Genomic DNA, 18,693 nt, shown 5'->3' with positions numbered 1-18,693 from the left:
CATGCCCGGGCAGCATTCAAAAGAGGACAGAGCAAGGATTTCTTAAAGGCTCCCAATGGAACATCTACCACTTGAAGCAGAAAAAAGCCGGATCATCCGGGATATTCCATTCCGTGAATCTTACTAATATTTTACGGACCTCCCTCCAGAAAGATAACAGCATCGGGCATGACCAAAAAATATGTAACAACGTACCTTTCTCGCCTTTACATCTCCAACACCGATCTGATGCCTCAGGAAAAAACGATGGAAACGCTCTTGGGTATAATACCAACATTTCAAGAGCTTAAAATTCGTCTCCTGTGTCTTGGTACAGATCGAGGAATTCAAGGCTAGATGGATCATATTTTGTTTCTGCTGCACAGTAAGCTGGCGTCCAATATCTGTCTCCCACTTCTCAACCCAAGGTAGAGCAACCTGCTCAGGCTGAGGTTGAAGCAAACTGTATGACTGAGAAAGGGTATAAGGAAGCACCTCTTTCTCCATACACAAAGCTTCAAATGGGGTCAGAGGCCTAGAATAGGCAGCCGGCATGAGGAGAGAGACAAGAAAATGATGAACTCTAATGGCAGATCAAAACTGAAGTACAAAAGGTCCCCCTTCTGACATCAATTCAGAGACAGTTGGCCATCGGGTCCCTATCAAAAAGTGGGAAGCTTGATAAATCCCTCTATCCCCTAAAGCCGCCAGAGCACGATCCGAAGTTCCCATAGGGAACAACGGATGGCCCAGCACCGCCAGAAGGGGTGAGGGCAAGGAAACAAGATGGTGACGTTCACCCTAATGTTCAATCACTGTAAGAGTGGCCCCAATCAAAGGATGCCGGCGAACCAATGGTGGAACATATCGGATGCACCATGGTGCTCCCCGTATTGGGAAGCCACATTGTGCCTGTTCCATCTGGACCCATAGCTTGGAAGTAGCATGTCTGCACCAATCCAAGGCCCTGCAGAGATGAGATGCCTGTTGATATATATAAACATCGGGGAGGGCTAAACCCCCCATACGTTTCGGTAACGTAAGAAGGTTTCTACGTAGCCTAGGTTTTTTACAATCCCACACAAAACGAATAAAAAGGGAATTGATCCGACGCAAAAACTGCCTAGGAATCTTCACAGGCAGAGCCTGAAACAGATACAAAAATTGGGGAAGAATACACATTTTTAAGAGGTTGCATCTGCCAAACCAGGAATGTGTTCCCTTTACCCATTTATCCAGTAACAGCCGAGTCCGGGTCGCAAGAGGAGGGAAATTAAGAGAATATACCTTCAAAGGATCAGGGGGAATCAAAGTACCTAAGTATTGAAGCGCACTATCCGTCCATCGAAATCCAAAGCTAGCCTGCAGAGTGTCTGCCATAACAGTAGGCAACCGAACCACCATTGCCTCTGATTTCCCCAGATTAATTTTTAAATTGAACAGTGTGCCATACAAATCAAATTCTTTCATCAGGTTCGGTAGGGAAACTACCGGATTGGAAAGTGAAAAATGCATGTCATCGGCATAAGCCGAGACCTACTCCTCTCCCCTTCCTCCTCTCCCCCCACCACTCCATCTCCCCCCTCCTTACCCTCTCCCCCCTCCTTACCCTCTCCCCCTCCCCTTCCTCCTCACCCCCCCCCACCCCTCCTCCGCCTCCTTTCCCCCCTCCTTCTCCTCCACCTCTTCCCCTCCCCTCCTCCTTACCCCCTTCCTCCTCTCTCCCCACCCCTTCCTCCTTACCCCCTTTCCCCTCCACCCACCCCCTCCCTCATCCTTACCCCATATCCCCTTCTCCTCCCCCCATCCCCCTCCTGCCCCCTCTTCCTTACCCTCTCCCCCCTCCTTTCCCTCTCCCCCCACCCCCTACTCTTCTCCCCTTCCTCCTCTCCCCCCCCCCCCCACCTCTCCTTCTCCCCCCCCTCCTTACCCTCTCCCTCTCCCCTTCCTCCTCACCCCCCGACCCCTCCTCCGCCTCCTTTCCCCCTCCTTCTCCTCACCCTCTTCCCCCCCTCCTCCTTACCCCCTTCCTCCTCTTTCCCCACCCCTTCCTCCTTACCCCCTTTCCCCTCCACCCACCCCCCTCCTCCTCTCCCCCTCCCTCATACTTACCCCATATCCCCTTCTCCTCCCCCCACCCCTCCTGTCCCCCTCTTCCTTACCCTCTCCCCTACCTCCTTTCCCTCTCCCCCCCTCCTTTCCCTCTCCCCCTAGTCCTTACCCTCTCCCCCCACCCCCTTACTCCTCTCCCCCCACCCCCATGTCTCCTTCTCCCCCCCTCCTTACCCTCTCCCCCTCCCCTTGCTCCTCACCCCCGACCCCTCCTCCGCCTCCTTTCCCCCCTCATCCCCCTCTCCCCTACCCCCTCTCTTCTCTCATCTCCACCCCTCCCCTTCCCCTCTCTCCTTCTCCCCCTCCTCCCTCCTCCTTTCCCCCCCTCCTCCCTCCTCCTTTCCTCCTTAGCTGGTCTAGCAAAGCGTTATATGCAAAATGGTAGCAGTCATTAAAAAGGTGGGGTATACATGTGCAGGACAAAGGAGGTGGAGTCAATTTTACCAAAAATTCATAAGAGTTTGACTTCCCCCCGGGGCGTCCCATTGTCAGTGGCATCGACTCTGTATAGTCCCGGGTGGGGAAGTACATTGATTTTTATTTACAGCCTTTAGTTCAAATGATGCCGTCATATGTCCGTGATACAACACAGGTGATCAATACATTATCTAATATCACCGTGGATGGTCACGGCGGACGTGTCCTCCTTATATACTGTTATACCTCATGAGCTGGGGTTGGGTGCAGTCCACATGTTCCTCAATAGGGATTCCAATTTACCATCTGTCCAGATTGCATTCATTATGGAATTGCTGGACTATGCTACTAAGCATAATTACTTTTGGTTCGGCGGACAATATTTCAGACAGGATATGGGTGTCGCTATGGGCGCCAAGTACGCTCCATCCTTGGCCAATCTCTTTATGGCCCAATGGGAGGAGGATGTCCTCTATGCCCGCAGCAGGCCATAAGTCTTGTTGTGGGCCAGGTATATAGATGATATCCTCCTCCTATGGGATGGAGCGGAACCTGATTTGATCTCTTTTTTGGACTCCTTGAACATCAACTCCAAGGGTATACATTTAAATTATGACATGAGCCAGACGGCCATTAATTTTTTGGATTTGTCCATCTCTATTCAGAATGGAGTTTTCGTTACGTCTATGCATTTTAAGTCGACCTATAGGAACTCCTATATACCAGTTGACAGTTGTCATCACAGTTCCTGGTTGAGGGCAGTTCCTAAAGGCCAGTACATGCGTATACGACATAACTGTTCAGATCAGACTGATTTCATGAGACAAGCCCAGGTTCTCACGGAGAGATTTTTGGAAAAGGGGTATGACCGTGACTTTCTCCGTGAGTCCCTGGAACAAGTGAAACAGATGGATAGGTCTAATCTATTGGAACCACGTCCAATAGCAAATGATCAAACGCCACTGGCACATTTTAAATAATGATCCGATTTTGAAAAAAGTCATATCAGATAAACCTTGGGTTATCTTTAAAGGTACCCCTAACTTAGGAGATGTAGTGGCACCTAATGTGATACAACCCCCCCTGAGACCACCTACTTTTCTCGAATTGTTGAAAGGTTATTTTAGATGCAATAGATGCCAAGTTTGCCGTTTAAATTGCATTAAACAGAAAAACACCAGGAGTTTTGTGTCCACGAGTAATGGTAAAACATTTCAGATTAACCCCTTTATTTCCTGCACGAGCACTGGAGTGGTGTATCTCCTCCAGTGCTCGTGCGCGTTTCAATACATTGGGAGGACTAAGCGCCCCTTGTGTGTTCGTTTAAACGAACACATTGCCAACATCCATAAGGGTTTTAAGAATCATTCCATTTCCAAGCATTTTTTAATATCACATAGGAAGGACCCCAGCAATATTATGTTTCTGGGTGTTGATAGATTTTCTCCAAAATGGGTGGGGGAGGCCTTAATAAGAGGTTTATCATCAAATGGAGATGGCCTGGATTCATAAGGTCAAGACATATACGCCATTTGGGCTCAATGTGGACATTGACGTTAATGGATTTATTGACAATGCGTAGGGGTCTCTTTCTAGGATTTGGCCATTTTGGTGTTATGTGTCTTTTGATTTAATTCTATGACTGTCCCCTATATGCGACATTGATTTACACTAGTCTGATTTAGCTGATATATTGGAGGTTCTCAGAGGTGTTTATCTATATAGTGATATTATGTATATTTATTATATTCAATTTTCATGACTCATGTGATGTAGCTGATATAGGCAAGATTTAATGGAGGTTTTCAGAGATGTATATTTATATATAGTGATATTATGTGTACTTATTATATTTAAATTTTTATGATTCATATTGCAAAATTTTAAGTATTCTTTTACAACAAATATCTCATTTATAACATTGGGGTCATCGCCCAGTATGACTTGTGGGATTATGTTTTAAAGTAATATAATTAATCATATTGGGTTTAGTTATTGACAGTCAGCTGTTTACATTTGGGCGGCATGAAACACAATAGAGTTTTACTTGATAATATCTGGCTTTGCTACTAAGCCCATTTGTTTTTAATAGTGGGATTTTATTTTAATTGTGGGATGTGGCAATCATTTTAGTTCACCCACAGCCACTTTGCATAAGGTTTATGGTGGGTAAGTGATTATTTTTTAAGATCCTATAAGCATCAGATCGCATATAGATCATATTGGCTAAATTGTAACAGTTCTATGGGCAGAATCTCGGATTATACCTGTTTAAAAATGGCCACTAGCTTGATCCCGGAAGTCACATAGGGCGGATCTCTTTAACAAGTGTATTTAAGCGGTGTTGTCAGCACGCCGCCCGTACCTTGAAAATGTCATATCTGACGAAACGTACGTCGGTCGCGGCGTGCTGACGTCACCAATACGAGATTGAGGACGAGCGAAAGAGTCGACCGGCCGGCGGCTCATTCAAACAAATGCTCCCTATTTCTGATGTTTGTAAGTTGCTTCCCTTATTTTTTGGTTTTACACTATGGGGCACCTTATTCTTTTTTATATGAACCTGTGACTTGATACCTGCTGGGGATATCGTCTGGAGGCATTCCTCCATGTTGGGACCTGCTGAATTCTATGATCCTGAGTTTACTGGCATTGGACATTGGCTTATTACTGAGTATATCTGGTTAGCAGTTTTGTATGTCGGTGGTGGTCACGCTCCTGACTGAAGTTTCCGCACACCTTGGGATTTTCTTCCTTTGGCTTTAATTCCCTCAAACAAATTGTTATCTGATACTAGCACTTAATTGTGTACATCTGGTAAGCAGCTTGGGCATGTGGGTGTTGGTCGCTTCTCTGACTGGAGTTTGGCACATACTTAGTTATTTGCAACTTCCTTTGGCTATACTCATTTGTATGTCTGGTAAGCAGCTTGTAATATCGGTGGAGGTCACTATCTTTCACTTCAGCACTTTATTCCTCATTAAGTGGATTGCACTTAAGGTGTAAATTTCACCATTGTGTGTACATTTGTGATATATGCAACCATAACAATTATACAGTGTTACGCTATGGGATCTTGTATCATTTTTTACATGCACGTGGTCCATGTTTGTTGAGCTTTCCCTGTCGTCTGAGGTTGGAATTTATCCAGAGGTCTATCCTATTGAGGATCCTGGGAGCATACACCTTTGAATCAGGCACTTGATATACCTCAATCTGGTAAGCAGTTTGCGTATCTAGTGGCTGTTCCTTGCAATAGGAGTGATCTAACACTTTGGAATCTCACACGGACTACTGGATTGATCCCCAGGAGTTTTCCAGCAGTTTTTGTGGTCAAGATATTTTTGACCTTTAGACATTATTATTTGTTACTGTTGATTTTTTGGGTCCTTATAGGGACTATTGAACTTTAATTAACTCTGCACACAACTTGCTTTACACACTTCCTGGTTGGGTGTATGTCACATTCAAGTTGTTGTTATTATTATTATTTTTATTCATTGTATATTTCAAGTATTTAACCGGTTGCCGACCGCCGCACGACTATATACTGCGGCGGTCAGCCCCGGCCAGGCAGAGTGACGTATCGGTACGTCACTCGCCTGTCACTGACTTGCGAGCCTATCGCGGGCGGGCGCGCGCCCGCCGAGGCGCGCGCCCGCCGCGGCTCGTTCACAGACAAGTCAGTGCGTGTGACCGGCGGACTCGATGTCCGCCAGTCACACTGCGATCGCTCCTGTGAAGGGAGAAAGACAGAGCAGCTTGTGTAAACAAGCTGCCTGTCAGTTCTCCCTGTGTAAAAGTGAAGATCTGTCCGTTCTACTATGTAGAACGGTTGATCTTTGCTTTTACACCAATAGGAATGTCCCTACACAGTTAGAATCACGCCCCTAGGACACACTTAACCCCTCCCTGTCCAATAAAGTTAACCCCTTCCCTGCCAGTGTCATTTTTGCAGTAACAGTGCATATGTATAGCACTGATTACTGCAGTAATGTCACTGGTACCCCCAAAAGTGTCAAAAATGTCAGTCAAGGGTCCGATCTGTCCGCCGCAATGTCGCAGTACCGAAAAAAAAATCGCAGATCGCCGCCATTACGCGTTAAAAAAAAAAACACCAAAAATGACAAAAATCTTTCCCTTTGTTAGTAAACGCGATAACTTTTGCGCAAACCAATCAAAATACGCTTTTTGCGATTTTTTTTACCAAACATAGGTAGCATAAAACAAATTGGCCGAAAAATGTTAAAAAAATTTGATTTTTACTTTTTTTTTGGGGAATTTCATGTAAAAAAATGTGAAAAATATTGTTATTTTTGCAAAATTGACGCTCTTTTTTTGTTTATAGCGCGTGATCAAAAAAATCGCACAGGTGATCAAATACCACCAAAAGAAAGCTCTGTTTGTGGGAAAAAAAGGACGTCAAATTCGTTTAGGTACAGCGTTGCACGACCGCGCAATTGTCCGTTAAATTCACGCAGTAAAAAATCGCAAAAAAACCCCTGGTCCTTTAGCAGCCAAATCCTCCGGGGCTTAAGTGGTTAACTTGGTATTTTCACCATATATAATATTTTGTGTGTTATAGCACAAATTCACTGCTTAGCGCGGCTTACCTTGATATAATTTTTGTTTAAGTGTTTGTCACACTATAAGCTGCTGCTTATTTGTACCTTAGCATAGCGCGGTTATCTTCCAAATTTACCTATATATATATATATATATATATATATATATATAATCTCTTGTTTAATACTACCTCAAAATCTATATTTCCTCAATGGACATTTTTATACCACTTAATTCATTCTAACTTAATTAAGTATTTATGGCTCGGATACATTGGCCCTAATGTACCTTGCTTATATAGGTCTATCTATTTAAACCATTAAAATCCCGTGACAATATTTATTTACATTTTACTTCATCACTCATTCATTTTATACAAAGTCACGGATTCTATAACTAAATATATCCCATCCAAAGCCACTGACATTTAACATATTCCCCTTTCTCTTTAATATTTTTTATTTGTTATCTATTATTTTTTCCAATTGAATGCAATTCATGGGTCACTAGTCCGTGTTCAAATGCTGCCCTGCAACACCTGATCAACTACGAGATGTTTGGAGATTGGCTATGCTATTCCCACTATACTCGTATCTGTGTTCAAATCTGCCCAGCAACAATAGACCATCTTGAGATTATGTAACCATTGGCCAAGTAACTTCCATCAGACTCCAGCAATTTCCGATTGCCTAGTGACCACTCACTATATTAGACAGCAGAGATGGCGTAGTGACGCTCTTCCTGATGATGTTGATGTGACGAAACGCGTAGAGCACCACACGCCATTTCCACTTTCAGCTGACAAGCACTTCCAGCGGCTGGAACGCACCGCATTCCGGAAGAGTGCTGAGAAGAGGAAAGTTGTGATTTACTGTTCTTAATACAACGCCATTTTATTTCCACCATATTGTGAGTACCTATCCTAATTTTAATAAACGTGATGTTATGATAATACTTTACTATGTGAGGCATTCAATTTCTTTCATACGGTCCGGATCTCCAATTAACGCCCCACCCCCCCCCATATACTACACCTATTGATGCCATTCTGAGTGAGGAATTTACTGGAGGATATTGCCCCATTACCCCGAGGTGGATCCTATTGGTTAACCCGTCTGATGATCGTTGTGCTTGGATGTGACTACCCCCAGTTTATCACGCTCATTACCCCTGTAGGGGTACTGATTTCCGGTGAGTGTGAATATTATTGGGAGGGAGCACCATGGCAATTAAACCAGCACAACCACCCTAAGGATCACCCTAAGATCTCCTTAACTCAGAATATCTAAAGATCATTCACTTAATGGACTATTATTTTACATGCACTTGGCTATTTATGCACCTGTCACTTTATTCCGTTTTCTGTTCATGAACCTAAATATAGTCACTCTGGACACTTTACTGTAGTCACTGTATATTTTTGCAATCACATATATTGATATATATTTATATATTCACTTTATTTAATTAATTTATTTGTTTTTCTGTGGAGTCGTTTTATATCATCACTTTTTTACAAGAATATTTATTTAGCACATTGCACTTTAGGTGGTACACTGTGCCCATTCCGTGGTACCAGGATACCACATATTGCACGAGAGCACTTACCACCAATTTTGGATCACTCCTTGTTTATATGCATATCATACCAATGTATACCTATTCATGTTATATATTGTAATCTAAGATCTAAGACATCAATTTGTTGTGCACATTGCCCCACAACACCTTTGCACTTTTTCCAACAGATATCTTTTACATTTCTTTTCAGTTCATATAAACTTCATATATTGCTGAAGATTATATTTGCATTTTTGACACTCCAACCACATATCGTGAACATTTATTTATAGCACTTCCTTACATAGGCACATAGGCAGCACCTTTTGGTGGTAATTGATCACCTGTGCGATTTTAAATTTTTGCGCTATAAACAAAAAAAGAGTGACAATTTTGAAATTTCCCATTCTGTTATATGACATACCCCCAAATAAAATTTAAAAATCAAAATGTTTTAACATTTTAGGCCAATTTTTTTTGGTAAAAATACATATTTTTGGTAAAAACAATCGCAATAAGCGTATTTTCATTGGTTTGCGCAAAAGTTATTGCGTCTACTAACTACGGGAAAGATTTATGTCATTTTTATTGCTCTTTTTTTTACTAGTAATGGCGGCGATCTGCGATTTTTTTGCGGGACTGCGACATTGCGGCGGACAGATCGAACCCCTAACTGACATCTTTGACAGTTTTGGGGGGACCAGGTGACATTACTACAGTAATCAGTGCTAAAAATATGCACTGTTACTATAATAATGACACTGGCAGAGAAGGGGTTAATACTGTGGGTGATCAAGGGGTTAAATTTATGCCTCATGCTTACTGACGTGTGGGGGGGGGGGTTGTTCTGTGACATACACAGAGATCACAGTTTCAGCTATTCTGAATCTGCTGATCTCTTCCTGTCTGTCACTGAGAAGATCCGCCTGCTTTGTTTACAAAAGCAGGTGGGTCTTCTGTCCATTTCCCTGACAATGGGGGGAGGGCAGCAGCAATCGGAGATGCTCCTCCCGTGGCCGGACTCCCACTGTGTCTAAACACAGCGGGAGCACGACTCCAGTGGCGCGCACCCGCCGCCGGAATCACTAGCAGTGCAGTAACGTAGATCTACATGGCTGAACCCAAGGGAGCCGCACTGCCACAGTAATATTACTGTGAGCAGTTGGCAAGTGGTTAAGGTCCACGTTGTAGCTGTCTTTCGGCTATAGCGCAGTCGGAAAGTGGTTAATCAGTAGAGTCGTTGTTCCAAAATGTAATACAAATACACTACAACACATTACATTACTTCCAAAATTTTTATTCTGTCCTATGAGAATATTTGTAACTTTAGTAAACTCTTCATTTTTAATATGAGATTAGCATGCAAAAAAAAAAATGGATGATCATTCGCCCAATAATCTCATTATGTGTACCAGGTTTTATTCTGCTTTTTTTCTTGTCCTTTGACTTTACACCTGTCTCCAACTTGGTAGTCACTTAGCTGCTCATCTGCTACTGACTTTGGCCTGTACCCTGACCACCCCGCTGTCTAACAGTGCTGTAGTTGCTGCGTGCTGGTTTAATCTCTACATACATCAACACCAGCAAATCAAAGTTACAGTCATGTCTGCAACACACTGTCTGTTATTATCACACTTGTGTATGAACCCTCAGTCTAAAATTAACAAAAATAAAATTTATACACCTATTGGCACTTTATGAATGGAGGCGGAAGGTATAGTCTAGTGAAATCATAGATATAATAATGAATACAGCAGCTAATGGGCTAAGGTATTAATTATTTTGAAATATAAAATGATCAGTTTTGTAATGTTACCTTTTTCGTTTTTTGATTGTAAATCAGGCTTAAGAGAAGACAAAATACAGTAACCATAATTAGAAGACTCTTATATGTTAGTACAACTGCCATTCTATCTGCTGGAAGAGAGGGAGAGAAAAAAAGAGAGGAATTTGCCAGTTAAAAAAATTATATACATGTATTTCTATATCAAAACAACAAAGAAATATACAAATAACACTTACAATGTTTTTGCTTTCAAGTGTTCTCTGAAGTAGTCAATGTCTTTGTGACACTCAGAGTCAAGTACAGCGCAGCGGTTAAATGTGATCTTCCAGGAGAGGGTGTGTACTCAATTCACAAACATATAAAACATAATAGCAGATAATAAAAGCCTTAACCGGTTAAAGCTATACATCACTGAATTAATAACTGAAGCAAAGTACAACAGTCTATTCTGGGATATAAAGCTTTGTTAAACCTTTTAAATTCCGTGTAGCTGCTCTACTTGTTATACTTGTTACAGTTGTGACATTTGGGAACCATAGGCTAGGAAAGTGTATCCATTAGACAGAGTCAGCTATAATCTCCAAATCTACATTTAGGATTAGTGATGGGCCGAACACTCACCTGTTCGGTTCACATCAGAACATCTCGAACAGGGGAAGAGTTCTAGCAAACATGCAAACTCTATTAACCACTTACTGCAAATCGACATAGCCCTACGTCGGCTGCAATAAGTAGCTGCACCAGGGTGATGCCTGCAGCTAGAGGCATCATCCCAATACCATTTTTTAAGGAGCTAGCCATCGGCTTTTAGGCAGTAATGACCGATGCGGCTCGGGAGCCACTTGATCATTACCCCAGCAAGCGGGAGGGGACGCCCCCCCCCTCCCGCCGTCTTCCACGGCTCTGCCCGGGTCTCCCGTCCCACCGGAAGACCCGAGCAACCAGCTGTAGCGTCCGCCGGCTGGATGGAGTCCCGATCAAAGCCGGATGCAGCTTTGATCGGGTCTCTGATGACGTAACCCAGAGGCGGCGTCCATGACATCATGTCCGGGTTACTCGGCTGCTGAAGGCGCCAAATTTAAAAAGTGACTGAATTCTAAAATGCAGTTTTCAGCATTTTGAATACATTGAAGTGCAGTGGAGGGGTCTAGGGTCTTTTAGACCCCCGATACCTCCATAAAGAGTACCTGTCACTGCCTATTGCTGTCACAAGGGATGTTTACATTGCTTGTGACAGCAATAAAAGTGATCCGATTTTATTTATTTTTTTTAAAAAAACCTGTGCTAAAATTAAAAAAATAAATAGGAAAAAAAAATGTGTACCTGTCCCCCGTATACCGGGGGCGTATACCGAAGTCACGCCCGCAAATTAAATCGCTGTTCAAACCACACATGTGATGTATCGCCACGATCGCCAGAGCGAGAGCAATCATTTTAAAAAAATAGCTACTCTATAACTCTAAAGTGGTAACCGTTAAAAAAATTTAAAGCGTCGCCTATGGAGATTTTTATTGACTGTAATTCCGCGGGTGTGCGCAATTTAAAACCGTAACATGTGGGGTATCTATTTACTTGGCGTCACATCATCTTTCACAATATACAAAAAACATTGGCTAATTTTACTGTTTAGCTTTTTTAAATGTAGTGAAGTGTAATTTTTCCAAAAAAATTACATTTGAAAGACCGCTGCGCAAATACCGCGTAACACAAAATATTGCAATAAATGCCATTTTATTCTCCAGAGTTTTTGCTAAAAATATATATATATATATATATATATATATATATATATATATATATAATGTTTGGGGGTTCTAAGTAATTTTCTAGCAAAAAATACTGATTTTAACTTGTAAACAACATGTGTCAGAAATGGGCTCGGTCCTTAAGTGGTTAATGTCTATGGGACACGAACATGAAAAATAATAAGTCCTCATTTTAAAGACTTACATGCAAGATTTTGCCATAAAATGTGTATGGGGACCTGGGTACTGCTCTGGGGGACATGTATCATGTATGACCCCTTAACCACTTCGGGACCGGAAGAATTTAAGCCCTTAATGACCAGGCCATTTTTTGCAATTTGGCACTTTGTGAATTTAACTGACAATTGCGTGGCCATGCAATGCTGTACCCAAACAAAGTTTATGTGCTTTTTTTCCCACAAATAGAGCTTTCTTTTGATGGTATTTGGTCACCTCTGCAGTTTTTATTTTTTGCGACATAAACAAAAAGAGACTGAACATTTTGAGGAAAAAAATGAAAATTTTCTACTTTTTCTTATAAAAAATATCCAATAAACTAAATTTTTGTCAAACATTTAGGCCAAAATGTATTTAGCTACATGTTTTGATAAAAAAAATCTCAATAACCCATAAAGCATTTATGAGCGGGAGATAAATCATAGAAGGGTTTAAGAGAAAAAGAAACTCGTTAAAGAGGTTGTAAATAGTGATGTCGCGAACATAAAATTTAATGTTCGCGAACGGCGAACGGGAACATCGGCAAATGTTCGCGAACCGGCGAACATTGCGAACCGCCATAGACTTCAATAGGCAGGCGAATTTTAAAACCCACAGGGACTCTTTCTGGCCACAATAGTGATGGAAAAGTTGTTTCAAGGGGACTAACACCTGGACTGTGGCATGCCGGAGGGGGATCCATGGCAAAACTCCCATGGAAAATTAAGTAGTTGACGCAGAGTCGGGTTTTAATCCATAAAGTGTATACGATCAGGTATGATGTTGTATTGATCAGGTAGTGTAAGGGTTACGCCCGCTTCACAGTGACAGACCAAACTCCCCGTTTAACGCACCGCAAACATCCGCAAACAGACCACAACCGACCAAAATGGGACAGGAACTGGGCTTTAAGGGTTAGGGTTAGAGTTAGGTTTAGTGTTAGGGGATAGGGTTAGGGCTATGGTGAGATACTTAGGGTTAGAGTTAGTAACCCTACCCCTACGCCTCTAACCCTAACCCTCTAACCCTAAGCACTAAAAATAACCCTAACCCTAGCCCTAACCCTAACCCTAACCCTAATTCTAATTTTTTTTCTGGTTCTGGACATGCTACAGAGCTGAAACTTCACAGGTACACTTTTTAGACCCCCCCCCCCAGACATCAAATCACACAAAAAAGTTCTTAAAAATTGTCATTTTTGATAGAGAGACAATTATTGGAAAAATTAAAAAAAAAAAAAAAAAAAATCTTTGGATTTAGTGTCTGGGGGGTCTAAAAAGTGTACCTGTCAAGTTTCAGCTCTGTAGCATGTCCAGAACGAGAAAAAATTATAATTAGGGCTAGGGTTAGGGGGTTAAGTTTAAGGTTAGAGGGTTAGGGTTAGGGCTAGGGTTATGTTTAGGGTTTAGGGTTATTTTTATGGCTAGGCTTAGAGGGTTAGGGTTAAGGTTAGAGGGTTAGGGTTATGGTTAGAGGGTTAGGTTTAGTGTTAGGGGATAGGGTTAGGGTTACGGTGAGATACTTAGGGTTAGAGTTAGTAACCCTACCCCTACCCCTCTAACCCTAACCCTCTAACCCTAAGCACTAAAAATAACCCTAACCTTAGCCCTGACCCTAACCCTAGCCCTAACCCTAATTCTATTTTTTTTTCTGGTTCTGGACATGCTACAGAGCTGAAACTTCACAGGTACACTTTTTAGACCACCCAGACAATAAATCCAAAGAAATTTTTTTTTTATTTCTTTTTTTTTTTAATTTTTCCAATAATTGGCTCTCTATCAAAAATGACAATTTTTAAGAACTTTTTTTTGTGTGATTTAGTGTCTGTGGGGTCTAAAAAGTGTACCTGTGAAGCTTCAGCAATGTAGCATGTCCAGAACCAGAAAAAAAAGATCATTTTTCAGTAGAGCAGGGATGGTGGGACGCTCCTTTTACACCTATATGATCTTTTTTTTCTGGGTCTGGGCATGCTACAGAGCTGAAACTTCACAGGTACACTTTTTAGACCCCCCCCCCCCCCAACACTAATCCCAAAAAGTCATGCCTGCCTCCAAAAATGCCTGATAAATATATAGAAAAAAAAATACTCAAATACCAGCCCTAAAAAGGGCTTTTGGGGACAATATATATATATATATATATATATATATATATATATATATAAAATTACACAAATACCAGCCCTAAAAAGGGCTTTTTGGGGACAATAGATATATATATATATATATATATATATATATATATCCAAGAAAAAAACAAAAACTCAAATACCAGCCCTAAGAAGGGCTTTTTGGGGTGCTGTCAGGATGCTGTCCTTACAGCAGGAGTGGACCAAGAACACTGACTAACAAGACCGGGAACACTGACTAACAACTGTCCCTAGCTATTAACAGCAGCAGCACTTTCCCTGCTTTCACTAACACACTGCTTCAGAAATGATCTAAGATGGATGCTGCCCTTGCTTATTTATAGGAGGTGGGAGGGTGTGGGAGGGAGGTATGCTGATTGGCCTGGAATGTGTCTGCTGACTGTGAGGTTCAGGGTCAAAGTTTGCCTCAATGATGATGTATAGGAGGCGGACCGAACATCGCATATGTTAGCCCACCGAGGCGAACGCGAACATGCGAAGTTCGCCGGGAACTGCTCTCCGGCGAACAGTTCGGGACATCTCTAATTGTAAACCCATAAAACTTTTTTTTTTTTTGCAACCTGAAAGAGAAACACATAATGAGCTAGTATGCATCGCATACTAGCTCATTATGAAATACTTACCTTAGAACGAGCCCCTGCCGTGCCGCCCGCTTACCTGTATGATGGGCGACATGTCCAGTCGCCCATCTTCCGGGATCGCGGCATCTGGCCATCTGATTGGCCGGAGCCGCGGTGACGTCACTCCCGCGCACGCGCGCGGGAGCCGACGGTCACGGCATGGGGCTCTGAAGGAACGGCACCAGCGGCCGTTTCTTCAGAGCGCATGCGCCAGTGATGTCACTGGCTGCATGTAAGGTAAATATCTCCTAAACGGTACATGTTTAAGAGATATTTACAGTACCTATAGGTAAGCCTTATCATAGGCTTACCTATAGGTACAAGTTGCTGAGGGGGGTTTACTTCCTCTTTAACCAGAAACAATTTCGAACAACTGTATAAAGGTTTTATTCAAGAGCAAGATATGGCTAAATTAACAGAAAAAAGAGAAGGGAGTTAACCTCCCTGGCGGTATGGTTCTTTCAGATTTTAGGTGCTGAAAGCGGTACCATTATTTTGCATGTAATTCTTAAGAACAAGCAGCCCAAACCAACTATTTACATATGATTTTTTTTGTTACTGTGCGTTCTTCTTTATAAAATCTCGGGTATGATAAAGTTTGAAACACAAAATCATAAATTATAATATAATAAATAACTATAACTAAGTTAAAGTATGTATGTATGTATATATATATATATATATATATATATACACGTATACATGTATTGTGTGTGTGTATACATATATATAGATATACGTGTATATATATATATATATATATATATATATATATAAAAAGTACAGTAAAACTGCAGGAAAGGGCACTGGGGGCAGACTAATGTGAATTTATTTTTTTTGTAATGTATCAGTGTGTTTGGTGTGTTTTACTATTTAAATTTGCAGCCGGTTCCACCCCCCTGCGAGCGTCACGTTGCAGGAGACGGAATCCGGGGCACAGAGCATCGGGAGGAAGATCCCGCTGCCGCACACTGCCGAGATACATCACTGGATCCCGGGGACAAGGTCCCTCTCTTACAGGATCCAGTGATCTTAGATAGTTACATGGTAGGTGAGGTTGAATAAAGACAATAGTCCATCCAGTTCAACCTGTGTAGGTGTGTGTGGCTGTAATCATCTCACATACCCCTGAATGTTCTGATCCTTGAGATGTACGACTAAGAGTCCTTTGAAAGCCACCATACTTCCCGCAGAAACCACCTCTTGTGGTAGAGAATTCCACAATCTTGTAGCCCTAACAGTAAAGAACCCCCCACGTTGCCTGAGGTTAAAACGCTACTACTCTAATCGCATTGTATGCCCTCGAGTCCTCATGCAATCCCTTCGACTGAATAGCTGTTTTTCTATGCCGAGATCACCATTGAGATATTTATAAATTGCTATCATGTCCCCCCTCAGGCGTCTCTTCTCCAGGGAGAATAAATCAAGCGATTGCAGACGCTCTTCATAATTAAGGTCCTCCAATCCCCTAATCAGTTTAGTTGCCCTTCTCTGTACTCTCTCCCGCTCCAACACATCCCTCCTGAGGACTGGCGACCAGAACTGGACAGAATACTCCAGATGTGGTCGGACCAGAGTTTTATAAAGTGGAAGGATTATAGTCTTATCTCTGGAATACATCCCTTTCTTTATGCATGCTAATATTCTGCTAGCTTTGGCAGCTGCCGCTTGACATTGCATGCTATTGCTTAGTCTATCATCTACCAAGACTCCCAGATCTTTCTCCATTTTTGATTCCCCCAAGGGTTCCCCACCTAACGTGTATTGTGCTTTTATGTTTTTAGTCCCCAAGTGCAAAACCTTACACTTCTCCACATTAAACCTCATTTGCCATGTCGTTGCCCACTCTGTTATTTTGTCCAGGTCATTCTGTAGGATATCTGCTTCATGCTGTGCAGTTATTTCCCTGCCCAATTTTGTGTCATCTGCAAAAACTGATATCGAACTACTGATCCCGTCCTCAATGCTGTTTATGAATAAATTGAACAAGGTTGGTCCCAGGACTGAGCCTTGGGGGACCCCGCTTACCACCTCAGACCAGTCTGAGTATGCGTTGTTTATTACCACCCTTTGGACACGCCCTTTTAGCCAGTTCCGTATCCAAGAGCAAACCCTGTGGTCGATACCTGCAGACCTTATTTTATAAATTAAGCGCTTGTGGGGAACTGTATCAAACGCCTTAGCGAAATCCAGGTATACCACATCCACTGGTCTGCCACTATCTAGCTCACAGCTCACCTCCTTGTAGAATGTTAAGAGATTGGTTTGACAAGAATGCCCATTTGTAAACCCGTGCTGATTACTGCTGATGATGTTGTTGTCTTTAGCAAACTCTACGATATAGTCCCTTATTATCCCCTCCAGAAGTTTACATACTATCGATGTCAAACTGACAGGTCTATCATTTCCCGGGATATGCCTCTGCCCCATTTTGAATATCGGTATCATGTTAGCTTTCCTCCAATCCCCTGGTACATTTCCTGTCATAATACTGTCAGCAAAGATTAGGAACAGTGGTCTAGATATAATCTTACTGAGTTCCTTGAGTACGCTCGGATGTACGCCATCCGGGCCTGGTGATTTGTTTGTGTTAAGTTTATCCAGCCTTTCCCTAATTTCACCCTCTGTTAGCCATAGCGGCAAGTCCTGTGTATTACTACTAACCATACAGTCATGGTCAGTGTACCCCTCCTTTTCCTGAGTAAAGACTAATGAGAAAAAGGCGTTTAGCACGGTTGCCTTTTTAGTGTCCTCTGTAACCATCCTCCCATCATCGTTAATTATGTGTGCAATATGCTCTGCCCTAGTTTTTTTGCTGTTGATATATTTAAAGAATTTCTTTGGGTTCTTTTTACTATCCTCCGCTATTTATCTCTCAAAGTTGATTTTAGCCATTTTGATTTCGTATTTACTTTTCTTATTTGCCTCCTTGTATTGCTCCAAAGCCGATACTGTGCCCTCCGATTTATATTTCTTGAAGGCCATTTTTTTCCCCCTAATACGTTTTTTAACATTACGGTTTAGCCAGCCAGGTTTGGCTTTGTCTCTTCTAAATTTATTTCCCATAGGAATGCACTGCAAGATGCATTTGTTTAATATGTTCCTAAAGCATTCCCATTTTTCCTCCGTGGTCAGTGATACCAGGGTTTGGTCCCAGTTTACCCTTTCCATCAATGAGCACAATTTCGGAAAGTTTGCCCTTCTGAAGTTTAGGGTTCTTATGTTCCCCACTTGCCTTGTTATATTGTTATTTACACTAAATGTGATCATCCTGTGATCGCTAGAGCCCAGGTTGTCCTGGACTCCTACCTCCGAGATTAGGTCTGGGTCATTAGTGATCAATAGATCCGGGACTGCATTTTCCAGGACATGTAGTTGTCCTGTAAGGTTTCCGTGAATAGATGGCCTTCTGTGAGTGTGTAATCCCCTCTTCCCAGTCAATGTTGGGATAATTGAAGTCCCCCAATATGATGACTGATCCCAGTTTTGCCACTTTAGCCAATAGTGATAAAAATTCCAGCTCTACCTCCTCCCTTTGGTTGG

General features: G+C 42.3%; 1 protein-coding gene across 1 annotated transcript in view; it reads right to left on the bottom strand.

Annotated features, from left to right (window-relative positions):
* Positions 1–10,711, bottom strand: part of LOC309556333 (NXPE family member 1-like) — a 186,382-nt gene extending 175,671 nt beyond the window's left edge. The window contains exons 1-2 of the mRNA XM_082258787.1: positions 10,657–10,711; positions 10,451–10,548 (exon numbers count right to left, since the gene is read on the bottom strand). Coding sequence (XP_082114913.1) covers positions 10,451–10,543 — 93 coding nt within the window. The 5' untranslated portion in view covers positions 10,544–10,548; positions 10,657–10,711. The remainder of the gene's footprint in view (positions 1–10,450; positions 10,549–10,656) is intronic.
* Between the last annotated feature and the right edge of the window lie 7,982 nt (positions 10,712–18,693).

Source organism: Pelophylax lessonae (genome assembly GCF_965119305.1).
Source record: "Pelophylax lessonae genome assembly, chromosome: 5".
In the NCBI taxonomy this organism is placed as follows: domain Eukaryota; kingdom Metazoa; phylum Chordata; class Amphibia; order Anura; family Ranidae; genus Pelophylax; species Pelophylax lessonae.
The sequence above is the reverse complement of the archived record's forward strand: the minus strand, read 5'-3'. Positions and strand labels throughout refer to the sequence as shown.